Source organism: Micropterus salmoides, unplaced genomic scaffold (assembly GCF_014851395.1).
Source record: "Micropterus salmoides isolate LMB-PRFRI ecotype aquatic unplaced genomic scaffold, ASM1485139v1 Ms_hic_scaffold_8, whole genome shotgun sequence".
Taxonomy (NCBI): Eukaryota; Metazoa; Chordata; class Actinopteri; order Centrarchiformes; family Centrarchidae; genus Micropterus; species Micropterus salmoides.
In genome coordinates, this window is record NW_024044570.1 from 31689823 (window position 1) to 31705514 (window position 15692).

Below are 15692 nucleotides of genomic sequence, written 5' to 3' on the forward strand. Positions count from 1 at the left end.
AACTAATTCAATCTGCCATTATGACACTTTCCAACTGTATACTGATAGCCCTATCTACAGTAATGCAAATGAGTTTATCTGTCAGTATTTCCCATGTTATGTTCCTTAAAGTATTTTATCAACTCTGCTTTTCAATAGTAGTGGAGTAAGTACTCAGATCATTCACCTGACCTGACCTGTACCAGTACTGTAGTATTTCTACTTTTACTTAAGAAAAGGATCTGTGAAAAAATATATTATAAGTAATTGTCCTACATTCAACATTTTACTGAAGTAAAATTACATAAATATTATCAGCAATCTTGAATTAAAGCATCAAACGTAAAAGTACTCATTATTTCAGACTGTTGTGTTATTGTTATTGTGTTGTACATTGTAATGTAGTTAAACTATTCCTGATGCTTTAACCCCAAACCAGCATTTAAAGGTTGCAAAGACTGTTTGATCTATAACACTGCATCATATTGTATAAGCTGATGGCATGGCTATAACTAATTATAGCTGTCATAACGTATTGTGTGGTAAAAACTATAATTTTCTTTGAAATGTAGAGGACCAGAAGTGTAAAGTAGGATAAAAGGAAAATACTTAATATATAAAGTACAAGTCCCTCAAAATTGCACTTAAGTACAGTACTTGATTAAATGCACTTAGTAGCTTCCACCACTGATGGCGTCCTCATTAACGTTATTAGTAATAGCTATGCTTTTCCTCCTCATTAACGCTCTTGCCCTTACATCTGCTCTCATTGTGTATTTACTTGGATCTCTGTTCTTAACTTTTAAAAAGGTTTCTATTTTTTGCACTTTCTTGTATGTGTTTTAATGCATTACTGTATGTCAAGAAATTCAAATGGACTTTGTGTGACATGTGATATCCAAATAAACTTGTCCTGGCTGCAGTATGCTAATTAAATGTGTCCTGAAAAAGGTTCTGCTTTGGTCTATAAATCTGTTCGTAAAGAGGTCTGTTTTATATTTATTTCCCCCCCATCTTTATCTTATGTCCTGAATCTATCATCCCATGGTGAACATTTCATGTAATCAAAATACATTTTCTTAAGCTTGTTTATAGTAAAGAGCTGTCATGTGTATGTTTGTGGTGTGTAGCACTGTTGCATCATGGTTACTCTCCTCAAGAATGTCACACTCTGTACAGAGTTGACCACATGGCTGTCAGACTTTAATCCCTGAACGGAACAAACTAATTTTCATCAGAAAAAAAGAATACCGTGCTGATGACGCCACTCTGGCAAAGCTGACGTGTTTCTGCATGTAGTGTTTGCTTTGGATCAATTTCTGAAGCTGAAGAAATGTTATCATGTGTTAACGTCTCTTATCTTACTAAATGCTATCTAAACTATATTAACTAGTCATATACAGAAAACATCCCCTCTGCAGTTTTTATAATAGTGGGATGGATATAGAATACATTTTTAAATGTACAAAAATTGTATTTCAGAAAGACAAAGAAGCAAGACAACACAAGAATCCTCTGTTGTTCAGTTTATTGTCTTCACCACATTGGTCCAAAGGGCTTTCATAGCCTTTCAACAAGAAGTCAGATCACAATGACATATGAAATTATGGACTGAAACAGGGGTAGGACTGAAGAAGACAGCAGGAGCTCAACTGTATCACTTTGTGCCAGTGGTTCTTAAGTCATTTCAGTACCGGACTCCACTGCTATCAGATTAACCTCTGCAGTATGAATAAAAAAATAACTGCTTCTGGTCAAACAACTACGTCTGTCTAAACAAACTGACCTCTTTGCTCAAACAGAACCAATTCATACTAATAAAAAGCAACTGGAACATGTTTACATTAAATTACTACTAGCCTGGATCTAAGCCACTTGTGTTCAGCCAGAGCCTTTAGAATACAGAGCAGTTTCACAGGGAGCCATGTTAGCGCCACTGTGCTGCTCCGTGGCTTTTTCCGAGTAAATCACTGTGGCGGTGTTACGGAGGGCATGTTTACGGATTTGCAGCCAAAACATGTTAGTTCTAGAAAAGAGGTAGCAAACTAACGCCCCATGGCACAACGTGGCCAAACTCTCAGTCAGTGCCTCTGTGCTTTACCAACCCACAGATGATCAGACATCAACAGCACCCACAGACAGGCATCCTGGGTTAGAGTACCACAAGCTGCAGACTCTTGGGTCTGTCTGTTTCCGTCCCTTCACAACGACTGAGATCAATATTACAACCCAAGAAAATGTTTGGTTTTTAAATATTTTTAACCTGACCACAAAGCACATAAACACCCTGACTTGTGTAGCATGAGAAATACAGTACATTTATAAAAAAATACAAAAAAAGCACTTGTTTTTGTTTTTTTAACCAACAAGAGAAGCATTTCATGGGGACGGGAGGGGAAGTTATGCGTTTTTCAAAACTTTTTAAAATGTAGAATCTATTTACAGCATCATGTGACAGAGCAGAGGGAGTATGAAAGCACAAACACAGTTCAGGGAGGAAGTGATGAAAGACGAACCGGGGCAGTAAATTGTTCTTCATAAGAGAGGTGTTTTATTTAAGCCTACTGTCGGTCTTGAGTCAAACTGACAAGCACTCAAAGAGTTCAGTCCTTCAGGAGACCAGGGGGGACGGGTTAGTCCAGAGCGATGATGTCATCGTCATCGTCGGGGGTAGCTGCTGCACTTGAATGGTCCGTCCGTGGGCGCTTGGTGGAGGTCTCGCCCGTTTCTGCGTCGGAGTGCTTCCTCTTGGAGCCGCTGGTCACTGCTGCAGCGCTAGACGACGCCCCTTCCTCCTCAGAGTCAATGATCATGAGGTCATCGTCTTCTGCTGGAGCTGAAAGGTGACGGACAACAGCGTTCACAGATGAGAAAGAAGATACCAATTTGCTTCCCCATAAGACAAGAGCACTAAGCCTCAAAGCAAACAACCGACTTCAATTTGAGCCTTTATAAAGTTCAAAAACATTCAAAGGAACAGAAGCACATCAGGGTGGGTTAATACAGGTGGAAACCTCATTGTAGTATGTTGTATCTACTATCTTAAAAGGTAACTGCAGTACCAGCAGCACCCCAAAGGAAATAGGGATAAACAGAATGTTCGGCCACCGAAATTAATTGCCCGAAAATAGCAAACATAGCACGTTCGGTGTTCGGCCTAATAAGTCAAAAGACCGAATAAATTCTACTGAACAATTACGTTTACATGTCGGCTGTGTGGAAGCATTTTAAAGTGTCCAAGACACTTTAAAGACACTGTTCTGCTGAATTGTCTCCTAGGACATCCACTCCATCTGTGGGTGACTTCTTAGAGACGGCAAAAAAACGGTCTGACCCGCTATTTATCAAAGTGGGTCGGACTTAATGAATTTAGCACGATGATACACATGTGACAAGGTCCGGTTTTCAAAATATATCTATAACTATACATACTTATTGTCTACACAGTATGGAAATAAGATTAATTGGATTATATTCACAGATAATGTGTCCATTAAAAGTAAATGGACACATGTCATTTACATTACCGGACCTTCTTGGGCCTCAGACCCACACACCATAGTCTCTCCAAATCTCCTAAAAAGCATACATTAAATTTCTCACGCAGTGAAATAAAAAATAATAATTATAACAACCCGCCTACATGATGCAAAGCCGGTGTACATCCTGATAGTAATCAACTGAACCGCACCGCTCGTGCTGTGAGTCCAGACAGCTGTGACGAGCGGTAACGTAACTGGTAGAGTTTTGCAACATAAAATTCTAAAAACTGAGGCGCCACATTACTCAGTCTGAGGCTGTGAGCACTTTATGAGCTACTGAAGTTAACGTGTGTGGATTTTTGGTGAGATTTCTGCCTGATCACAAGTGTTTCAGTTACTTTCAGTATCACATTCAACATGCGCTCCCAAACTGCGTCTGTCAAACGGGCTGCAATATTCTGACTTTTTTTCCTGGAAGAACACAGATATGTGGGAGAGATTCTGAATGTGCAGAAACTTTTGAACATGAGCAGAAAACCTGCGAATACACATTTAAAGAGCTAGATCTCAAAGAATTACAAAATATCTCAGACATTCCTGCTCAGTATATTCAACACAGAGAAACTCCAATCAGCCCCACTGTGACATGAACTTAACAAAAAGAAGCACTTCTGCTGACCTTTAGAAGAGGTGGACGGCTGGGCGGAGTCTTTGTTGCCATTGGTGATGCTGCTGACCTCTTCCTGGTTAGTCTTAGGAGGTGGAGCTTTGTCTGGCGCCTCACCTACTACCTCAAACTCCACATCGCGCTCTAGTTCCTCACTGCCGATGAACGAACACACACACACAATAGCCACCATAAAAACAAAACACAGGGAATTACACATAGGCAAATTCAACTGTGCACAACATATGTCATTCACATGCACAAAAGTACATACGTGTGCAGGACATTAACAAGGAGTGTGTAGTCTTGGAGGAAGTCGTCAACTTGGAGACGGCTGCCGTTACGGATGCCAAAATCAGCAAGAAATTTGCCGTTATTAGCTGTGGATGAACAGACAGGATAGAAGTTACGCACACACACTTAATAACAATTAACTATTTCCCTAACAAGTTACGCACACACACTTAATAACAATTAACTATTTCCCTAACAAGTTACGCACACACACTTAATAACAATTAACTATTTCCCCAACACCATCTTATATTTTCCAGATGTCATGCCCTGACTTAACTCTAACCCCAACTCTAAAATACATCAAATGTTCTCATCACTCAAAATACCTTCTAAACACATTATCTTCTCTGATCTCATCCATTCTGAGTGCTATGATAAAATCTTCCAACCTCAAACTGCTCATTTCCAGTTCTATAATTACAAACCCTTGTAAAACAGAGAATGGAGGCACAGCTCACTAACTGTGCCAGAGATGCTATTCACTAAACGCTCTTTTAACCCCCTCCTGTGTGGCCAGTGGGTGTTTTAGCTAAGGACTAACTGACTGATGTCAGTCACTGCGAGGGATGGGGATCGATATCCGGTTCTATAATTTCTCAAAACGCGAAAATCAATAAGGTCCGAGCTTATCGATACTGCTGTTGAGACTCATGGGTACTATAATGTGACGTTATGTCTCGAGCATCAAATCTGATTTAACTTGAAATGCAATGGATAAGGAAACTAATGTGTTTTAATGATGGCACCAAAATGTGGTATCAAACGGGCCCAGGACTGTTTATCATCAGGCTGCAGCCTCTGCTGCTCTCTGTCAGCTCCTACATAAGCTTTTCTATGACTGCTCCTCTCTTTTCCACTGTTGTTTGCAAACCAATAAATCACAATCAACAATCAAATAGCCACACAAGTCTCACCAATGTCCGCCTGAGATTGTACGTCGGCATTAAATGTAGGCTATTGCTCGGAAACAGCAGCCAGCGTGCAGCGGTGTGTTTACAGCGAACAGCTGATGGATCCACTCTAAATACTGGAAGTTGGTCTCCTCCTCTCCAAAACAAGTAGAACAGCCGATTACAGCAGGAAATAAAGCTTCTTTAAATCCTGTTCCTCCTACGCAGGCTCTTGTTGGCTAGAAATGTTTTAATAACCTTCCAAACTGTCACAATTTTATGGCTCTCTCCAGTGTTATTAAATTTGTTACGATCTTTATCGCATGTCTCCCCATTATACTCCAACCCAAAAAAGCTGAGACTATAGTTTGTCATTATATTCCAGTCAAATCTGAGGTTCATTTATAAATTCATGAAAGTGATTACCAAATAATGATGCCTGTGCATCGCTTTGTATGGCGTATAGGCTCTGTCAGCTGGTTAATTTGCCTAATCTCCGCAGGTCTTTAGACCACGGTGGAAATGCACACAGCAATGGGCTGACGGAACCTTTTAGTTCCTTGATAAGAGATCCGAGCGCTTAAAAGTCCCGAGTAGTTTTGGTCGAAACGTGGCTATAGACAAACACACAGTGGCCAGCAGAGAGAGACGTGGCGCTGTCGGCGGTAAAGTGAAGTTACACTTGTTACTGTAAGTATGTGCAATAAAACCTTCACGAGTGAAAAGAATACTTCTGGTATCAATACACCTGGTGTAAGGTAAACAGGTTTTATACAAGCACAGCTTACGTTAGCTTGGCAATCAGCCAAATGTTACTAACAAGCTAAATAGAAAGCTCTCTGTGCCGTCTAGCATAGACTGATCTGTAGGGTTACAATTTGACACATTGTAGACAAACTGGCCGCTCCTCCTTCTACCAGGTAATGTTACCTGCAGGCAGTGAATAACAGCAGTGAGGAGGAGGAAGGACTGATGCAGACTGAGTTTTTTTATTCTTTCTAAACGTCACTCAGTATTGTGATGTCAGAGTTTATTTGCAGTTGTAAACATTAATGTTGCTGCTCTAGAAACAACAGTTGTATTTAAAATATCACGTTTTAATCCTAAAATGAATTTTAAAACCAGCCAGTTAATATGCACACTTTTCATTCTCAAACCAACCCAAATAATCAGTCTCTTCTTTTCTGCATTACTCCCATCCCTTACATTTCTTTTGTCATTGTCTCAGCCTCCTTCGCCTCTTGCTTGCCTAATTAAATGCTTTAATTTTGATGCATTACTGTCTCGGTACCTTTACTTATTCCTTACCTTCTGTCTCTCCTTCCTCAGAGGAGATGAGGATGGTCCCTTTTCCATCCTCTATCTGTACATCTGGAGCCACCATGCCAAACCTCTCCTTCAAGATCTGAGGATGAAAACATACAAAAACTTCAAGCCAACAACAAGTAAAAAAGGCCGTAACAGTAATCATCACAATCGAGTCCAAAATCACATCAGTGACACTCAGGATTTTTGTGATTGATCTTATTACCCTGTCCTGCAGAGAGAGAACCGTGGTTTTGTGGACATTGAGTTTGACTGTGACTTCAGGTTTGCTGGCGCAGACGTAGCAGTTGGCGCTGGGCGGGTCCAGGAGACAGGGGACCAGAAGCTTCTTCCTGAGGTTGGGACACTTGTTCAGGAAGATCTACATAAGAGGCAAACAAAGACTGGCATGACAGACGGCACAAAGGATTCTGCTCTGATACTCACGTGACACAGTTTCGGGTCAAAGCATGTTAACCGCAATGTTAAAAAAAAACAAACAAACAAAAAAAAACTTCCAGATACTTGGTTTATTCCCATATTAAAACAGACTAGCAAAATATATCAAAAACTTTCAATATACATACTATATCAGCAAACAGCGGGGCAGCTACCAGTGCTTAATATTAAAATGTGTTATTTATGTATTCATTTATTATTACTACTACCACTCTGTCAAGGGGCTGCACTATTACAGTTTTTTGTAGGTTTTTTTTGGTGGACATTTCCATCTGTATTACATCTCATTTTTACTTAGGGCTGCACGTTTAATCTAATCGCAATGTCATCATGCGCGATTACATAACCGCAAAGAGTGTGCCATTTAATAAAGCAGAAAAAGTGTTTGAGACTTCTGTGTGCACACTGCAGTCTGCTCATTATCTCCGCCCACACACGGCTCTCACATGTGCCCCTAAAAAACTGATAAGCCTACGTGCAATCAGAAAAATGATTTATGAGCAGTGTGTGAGTAACTTTTAAGACAACAACCTACCTTAAAACCCCCTAAGGTAAAAACATAGTGTGACTCGCCACCGGAGCACCGAGAGAAATGCCGGTGCTCCAGTTGCTCTGTGACAGAGATGTCGGCAGCAGGTAAAGCAGTAAGACAGAAATTCATTCAATGCCGAGAGAGGATCTCTGTTCCCCAAAACAGAACAGAAATCTAGACTGTGTAAATGATGATGCATCCCTTTGCTCGGGTCCAGATGCCCGAAGCTGCCCTAGGCAGCAGGTCTCTGGATCAGCTGTATATGTGTTTTACTACTTTTCTGTTTATTCTCTTTTGTTAAATGAATTCTTCAAAGACAACGGTTGGTTGTAACTCAATTCTTTGCTCAACCCCTCACCAGGAATATAATTTCCACAACAGCTGACCATTTAACGTTAGCTGTATTGGTGCCTTTTGTTGTTCAACAAAATGTGCTTGTGTGTCACTTTTCGTCAACTGACCATCACAGGCTGGATGGAGCGGGACATTTAAAAAAGTTTGACGTGCTACAGCAAATTATTAAATCAATATGATTATTGACAAGTTAGCACTTAGTATTAACAAATTATTAACCAATATAGAGCCTTTTGCTTGCACAAGGATTTAATGAATAAACAACAGCTGTAACTGGATTTAATATTCAACTAGTGGTAAAAAAGTATACTATTCTTTGAAATTCTAATGCCTGTAGTATTTGATACATTATTGTTATACTAATGGCAAACTATTAACAAACATTATACTCTTTATTTAATACACTCATGTACAGTTCCTCCTCTAGGCTGTGGATAGAAACTCTGCATTAGACAGATGTACATTGAGCCAGTGTGCTCATATTTGCTGCTTCTAGCTGCCCCTCCATAGAGTAACTTGCTCCTCTTGTTCTGTTTTACTAGTTATTGTTATAAATATTGTTTAACTTTGTTCAAGTTGAGAAATACACATTTCAAAATGTCAGTATTCCACGCATTCCTTGATAATAAAGCAAGTAGACTGATGGTACCATTTGTTCCATTATAATCAAATCGCAATTGCAATATTTTAAAAACTTTAAAATCAAAATTTAACCTGGACTTTCAATCCAGTAGTTTGTCAAAATGTTTTTGCATGGGCAAATATCCAGGTCCTGACAGTTGCCTGGACTAACCTAACCAGTCATGCACACTTGGTAGCTCAACTAACCGTGCGACAGGATTCTAGCTCCCCAGACAGGATCTTCAGCGCCTCCAGCACGATGAGTCCAGCGATGACAGCGTTGGTTGTTGCAATAGCTGGGATGATGTTACCCGCCATGGCTAAAACAAACAAACCATTATCTGAATGCGGATGTGCACTATAACTATATAACAGAGTTAAGATATCCCAAACCTATTTAGACATGTACAATATATTTATTAAATACAACACAGCAAATGCTCCATGATAGTTTGTTTCCAGTGTAACCAAGTTCCTGTTGAACAGACTCGAGACAACCAACTTACATTTGACATCAAAGCGACTCTTCATGTTCATGCTAAAGATGTGCATACGTAGGTTGGCTGCTGCGGTAACAAAGTCCATGGCTGGAGGGTCATCCTGACAGAGGATGAGGAAGAGGAGGCAGTGAAGGTACTAAATTCACACAAACATTTCATATATCTGTGAATCACTAACATTTCACTATAGCTGAGCATTCTCTAGCAAGAATCCTGAAATGGTCAACGATCTCAGACTTTCCTTTAAACATGTATATTTTCTCTTTTCATCCTTACATTTTAACATCAAGGGTGCGAACATTGATGCAGATCACTTTGTGCGTTACCTTGTCCCACACCAGCTCGGCTCCTTCTCCCTTCTCCTGCAGCTGTGAGCGGAGAGTCTCCACGCTGTGCTGGAACAGCTGGCAGTGACCCCAAACACCCAGAACCTGTTGGTCCTTCAAACCTGATCCCAGAGACTCCTCCTGAGGACATGCTGGGACACACAAACAAATATCAATGAACATAAAGACCAACAAATAAAAAAAAGTCTAAGACAGGCCCACATGCACTATGCACCTCTATGTACATAATAATATGACATCCTTGAAAGATTACGGGTTTTTCCGTAGACGGGGACGTAGTGACACTGAGTCATGTTTCATATGGCAGCAGACTGAAAACATGAGTAAATCCCTCCAGGTTAGGCATGCAGTGTTCTGCAGTAACCACCTAAAAACACCTGCTGTAAATACCGTGCATGTGATTGCTCATTACGGCAGTTGCAGGAGCCAATTTTGGCACAGCAGGGAGGAGAAGAGATGGAACGAGCAAGCAGCAAACAAGCCCCCAAACTTCATCCAGCCAAAAGCTAAAATTGTCTCTGACATAAATATTGAAAACAGACATACCACTGTTCTCTAGCTGCTGCCAGTCCAGCGGTGTAGGAGCTTTCCTCTTCTTCCACAGCTTGTCCATGGTCAGCAGGTACATGATGTCATCTTTGAAAAGCTGGGGAGGAGAGCCAATCAGAATCAAGCTTGTTACTGTAGATCTGTGGTGATGATATACTAACACAGTGCTGATTTAATTATTCAGACTGCTGTATGTTACAAACCATGGATGAGACTAAAACCAAGCAAACCAGCAAACACCACTGAAAGCTATTTTAAACTAAAGTCCGACAGGTCAAATGAGAAAAGACTATTCTAATCGAAAATAGAACAGAAGCTGCTTCAAGTATTTAACAGACGGTAGAGGGTATGCAAAATGAAACCCTCTTACATCTGCCAGCTGCAAGGGCTGAGTAAGCACCTTACATCCACTGCATGACATGTAAACACTGTTTAAATTAAAACTAGTAAAAATCTATGAATTCAAAACAGCTGGTCTGCCTATAAACAGCACAGCATTCAACACAAAATGAAGGGCTGTTTGGATGTAAAGCTGTCGTTTCCCCTCTTGTTGCTTGACATGAGAAAAGAATGCAACAATGGGAAAGACTGGAAACTCATGTTCTAGCACTGCAAAGCATAATACGCAGTCCAAACATTCAAATACTAAGTCTGCCATGTCATCTGTTTGAGGTAGAAGAGATGAATAGTTTCTCTTTAGCTGTATTTATAATTCATCATTTCTGTGTAAACTAATTTTACGTCTAATATTCTTGACCTATATTAAGAAAAAACTATAAGCTTTAACATTCTGATTTGCAGCAATGACAAATGTAGTAAATAAACATGCATCCGCAGCGAGCCTTTCTTAAATCTACAACTCTAGCATCAAGTTGGCTTTACTACTCTGGTTAAAACAGTTATAAACACTGGTGGGGCCCAAATAATAATGTGTTACATAAACATAAACTCTGAGAATCCCACACACTTGCATTAAGTTACAAAGTCTGCATCTGAATTTCTGAAACAGCCCTACAAGTTACATTTGAAGGCTACCTTGTTGAAGAGTTTGACGGGGTCGTATCCTGTGGAGCGGGCCCAATCCTTGGTAGAGACTCGCTTGATGTCCCCGTCTTTTTCTGAGGCTGTGGCGCGAGCTGCCGTCTCTTCAGGATTCCCTGTTTACAGAACACACACACGTCACAGTGTAGAGTGCTTGTGTATTTCTACCTGTATCACTACCCAGCATAAACAGGGAGTGAATATAACTCATTAAATATTGTGAAACAAATGCAATGCCACATTCTCACTCACATGCAGCCTCTGGGTCCGCTGTGTCGGGTGACACCTCTTGATCAGCATCCTCTTCTCCAAAAAGCTGACTATAGTGGCAAACAATGCAAGATGACCATTAGAACATAGCATACAGGCCTATGGTGTATATTACAAGGGTGTTTTCTCATGATAGTGCCTTTGCAGCATAATCGTATTTATTCTAGTACTGACTCTTTTCAAGCATGTGCAGAGCAAGACTAATGAGAGTTTATTGTGAAATGTGCCGATGTTTGAATTGCAGTCCGCTTGAACGGTGCAAGTCCTTAGATATGATGAGATTGAGGCCTACTTAAAGAGATACTTGGCCCAGACGATGCAGTGAATGGGCTCAGATGGTGTGTTTCTGATGGTGCATCCTGGGAAGGTCTTCTGGGTGGGCTTCGGTTGACACTCGTAGCACTCTGTCATTCCCTGGGGAACGAGGAGAGAGAGAGAGAGGACAGAAGGGAATAAAAGAAGGAAAAAAGGGCAACAGAGAAACAGTGGGGTAGTCGCTGCCCTTCACGCTTTTATTGGACAGGAAATCTATATAATGGACGTTGTAACAAGTAACAACAAATATGTGCATGTTCTACCTTCTTGATGACAGTGACTTGTCCCAGGTACCCAGCCGTGCCACTCTCTATCAGAGGGATGTCTGCCGCCAAACACATCCTGTTCACATGGTTACGGGCCGCTGCAGAGACAAAAAGTCCTCTTCACTTGAATGTGTTCACATTTAGGAGTAACAAAGAAAATGTCTGCTTAGTGAGGTCACATGAGAATACCTCTGTTATCCAGAGCATTCATCACCAGCACAAACTTTCTAAAGAACTCCACGTTGTAGTCAGGGCTGTTGGGGGGGGGAAAGACAATCAGCTTGAAAGTAAAAGCACAACCATCAGTGTGTCCGTCTGATAAAACTATTTAATTTATTAAAGGAAACAAAAAGGAGCAAGAAACAAAGAATCTCACTTCATGATGCTGTCGTGGTAGGCAATGATATTTGCAGTGGGACAAAACTGTAAGGCGCTCTCCCTGGCCACCTGCACAACAACAGGAATATAAGTAACCGACTGAGCCAGAAATGTACAAACAGCAAACAGAAAAGTATTCAGTCTACACTGTGGCGATACAGACAGCACACATACTTCAGGGTGTTCAACGGTGTCAGCTCAACCCTACAGCCACCAGTAACAGAGGACAATTCCCTGACGTTTACATACCTCTGCTTTAGACTTGCCAACATGCTTCTTCTGGAAGAGGAACTGACGGTTCAGGTTGCTTACATCAATTGTGTCCAAGTCAATCTGCCAAAATCAGACAGCCAAATCCAATCAACATGTTACACACGCACTGTCACAGCTTCTGACATAGCAATTTTGCTTACATAACAGTTTTGATAAAAAATATCTCCCTCTATATATGATGACTGATAGGGACATATCCAATCCTCAGGGTTTTCTCCAAATATATTCAAATAGGTTCAAATTCAAATAGGTCATTTTAAAAGCTCTCTGGTCATCTAGTAGTTGCATTTTTGAATAAAACACCTGTGTGTATGCCATCCTTTACTGTGACCTACAATGATTCTTTAAAAGGCTAATTGTGATGTGTGTTGTGTGTCCAAAATGCTGTCTCAATGAGCCTCATGGCTTTTGTTGTGACCAAGGGTTGTACAAAAAATAAATAAATAAATAAATAAATAAAGGTGTGAAACCGCCATCAAAACAGTCAACAACTGTATTCACAACAATGAACAATAGTCTCAAGAGTTTCATTTATAGAGCACTACTGTTAAAGCACATATCTTCTCTCATTTAACTACAGTACACAATCAAATTACTACTTTACCTTAGATTTTCCAAAAGTACATGCTAATTTGGAAGAAAAGGTTTCAGGTACTATGCACATTTAAAATGTTACAAACTGCCCTCCTGCTACAGTACAGTCTTTCATTCCCCTTTTGAGAGTTTTAAATCTTACTATCTGATGTTCAAGACTCTTGCGTTTGGTTTTATAAAATCCACGTGACGCTTGATTTTTGATTAACTTAGCTGGCTTTAACGTTAGACATGCTGTTGTTGTGTGCTGGTTTGTTTTACTATGCGTCTTGTCCCTAACGTTAGCTCTCTTGGGAAATCTCTCTCAATGACACTTATCTGATTAACTAAGTTACTTGGAGTTATCCATACATGCTCTGCTCTTTTTCAAAAGGAAAGGAATAATGGTGAATTTTAATCTATTATTCAATTTTCCGGCACCCTTCAAGGGCCCCTAATTAGAGGTTTCTGAGATCCAGGGACAGCCACTAACGTTAATGCTTAGCGCAAAACATCTGACAGTTGACCCTCGAAATCAAAGATCCACAACTAATAACAAGCGCTGCGCGAATTTCAGACCCGTCTATCGTTATTATACCTCGTGATAGTATTTGCAGCATAATGTAACCTGTCACAGCTAAACAAAGGGGTGTCTCTAGTGTCTGTGCTGGCAGTTAGCAGTCACATTACAAAGAAGTTGTCCAGCTAACTTAGCAGTGTCAACGTTAATGGCGCCAAATGCTCCAGCTACATTGCTACGGCAGTGTTGATCTTTTCACTACTTCATGCCGGGCCAGTCCACTTAACTATACACTCGGGTGCAGAGCGGGTATCAAGAAAACAACACGAACAGTCGTATGTTTTACTTCTTTGAATGCCACGTCTCAGGAATGAACCCGAGCCCATAACGTTACACCTCTAGTCGCAGTCTGTGCAGCACAAAGACCTAGCATGCTGATAGCCAGCCAGCTAGCTAGCTAACACACATACACACACACAAACAAACAAGAGTGTAACGGACCACTTCGATGTTTTGGAAGCCGGTGAGGACGAGGTTCTTCAGCAGCTCGCAGCCGATCCCTCCCGCTCCGACCACTAGGACCTTGCAGGTGGAAAGGGAGTCAGCGAGCTCTTTTCGGAGGGCACCCACCAGTTGGACCATTTTGATCAGTTAGATACAGAACCAGACCCTGCAGCACCGGGAGGCTAGCGGCTAGCTTCTTCTTCTACAGACCCGAAGCCCCGCCCCCGTCTGGACAGCATACTGAGGCGCTCCTCCTGGCGGCTTGGTGGACTCAGTTTCCCACTACAGATTCATGGGTTCATGTGGGTCTGAAGGGGAAAGGCGCAATCAACCGTAAACCACACATTGGACATTGAAAGCTAGGCTTGTACAGAACGTCATGTTTTCAGTAAATTATTAGTATGTAGAGAAAGATTCAAAATCTCATGAAAATGTACATGAAAAAAACAATACATGAAATTAAACCACTGAGAATGAAGCAGCAACATCTTAAGGAAGACTGGCTTAAACAACTGAAGTGAAACTACCTCAAGCTCCTGAGAAATCAATCAGTTTTATTGTTTTTACACATACTGAAAACAAGGACAACAAAGCTGAACAAAGATAGGTAAAAATAAACAAAGAACTATCATATACAAACAAGTATGTAAAAGCGAGTGTATATTTAATGATCTAAAATAAATTTATACACATGATGTGAGTAGTTACTTGAAGTAGTGTTTGTTAATGTGTTTTTTTAAGTTACCTTTACTTTACCTCACTCATTGCTCAAACAGATATATTCCATCTATTAATGGGGATCATGGCTGAAAAATAACCACCATCAGTCTCATAACAAACTTATTGCTAACTCACCCAAACCTTCATTTTTACTTCCTTGTTCTTAATCCCTATACTTTTTATAGGGTTTTGTAGGGTGGTATTCTACATGTTCCCAATAGTTACTCATGAACGTGTTTCTTCTGACCTCTAGTGGCATTTGTCTTTCTATGACTAGAGATGGAATATTAAAGGAAGACTCGGTGATAAATAAAATAATAGAAAGTGTCATTTTAATGCTTCTATACAAAATACCATTTTCTTTAAAAAAATCAAATTATTCAGCCAACATTCAAAGAAAAACAAGCAAGGTAGAAACGCCCAGCCAGGTGTTTTCAACTTACCTGATTAGTCCACTCTGCATACAGTGCAGAATGTGGAGGCTGTGATAATTGTTGATTAGTTGTAGGGCAGAACAACCAACATCTCTACCGTAATGCCTGAACTGTATCTTAGTTCAGAATACAATGGCAACACACAAAAAACTATTTTCTTTTGTCACTTTTCCACTGTGAACACAGTATCTGTTTAGAATAAGTACATGTAATTGGGATGCAGCTCTGCCCTCACATAATTTCCAGCACAGTTCTGTCTACCTGAGCATTAGTCTAATTTATCAACCAAATAAATGAAAACCATTGAGTGTCAATTACAAAACACAATTAATTACACTCACATTTAATAACTATGTTGTAATATTTTTATTAGATTTTAAAAAAAAAACATACAAAAAGACACATATGGATTCTAA

At 40.3% G+C, this 15692-nt stretch overlaps 1 protein-coding gene across 1 annotated transcript; it reads right to left on the bottom strand.

The window, feature by feature from the left end:
* Positions 1-1490: 1490 nt before the first annotated feature.
* On the bottom strand, positions 1491-14331 carry uba2 (ubiquitin-like modifier activating enzyme 2). Its single transcript, XM_038706122.1, has 17 exons — positions 14120-14331; positions 12502-12585; positions 12251-12321; positions 12064-12128; positions 11872-11972; positions 11586-11707; positions 11276-11343; positions 11018-11139; positions 9980-10079; positions 9413-9564; positions 9093-9186; positions 8794-8906; positions 6847-7002; positions 6624-6720; positions 4403-4508; positions 4141-4283; positions 1491-2815 (listed from the first exon to the last, which is right to left on the bottom strand). The coding sequence occupies exons 1-17, from the start codon at positions 14258-14260 to the stop codon at positions 2613-2615; spliced, it is 1938 nt and encodes a 645-aa protein (XP_038562050.1). The 5' UTR covers positions 14261-14331; the 3' UTR covers positions 1491-2612.
* Positions 14332-15692: the final 1361 nt, after the last annotated feature.

Bases quoted from the DNA above. Each gene is read 5' to 3' on its own strand.
- uba2 (XM_038706122.1), bottom strand. From the start codon at position 14,260: ATGGTCCAACTGGTGGGTGCCCTCCGAAAAGAGCTCGCTGACTCCCTT. The intron at 10,080-11,017 runs GTAGCCTTCAAA...TCTCCTCCCCAG, and splicing joins CCGTCAAACTCTTCAACAAG to CTTTTCAAAGATGACATCAT. The intron at 2,816-4,140 runs GTCAGCAGAAGT...GTCACCTTTCAG, and splicing joins GCCGTCCACCTCTTCTAAAG to CTCCAGCAGAAGACGATGAC.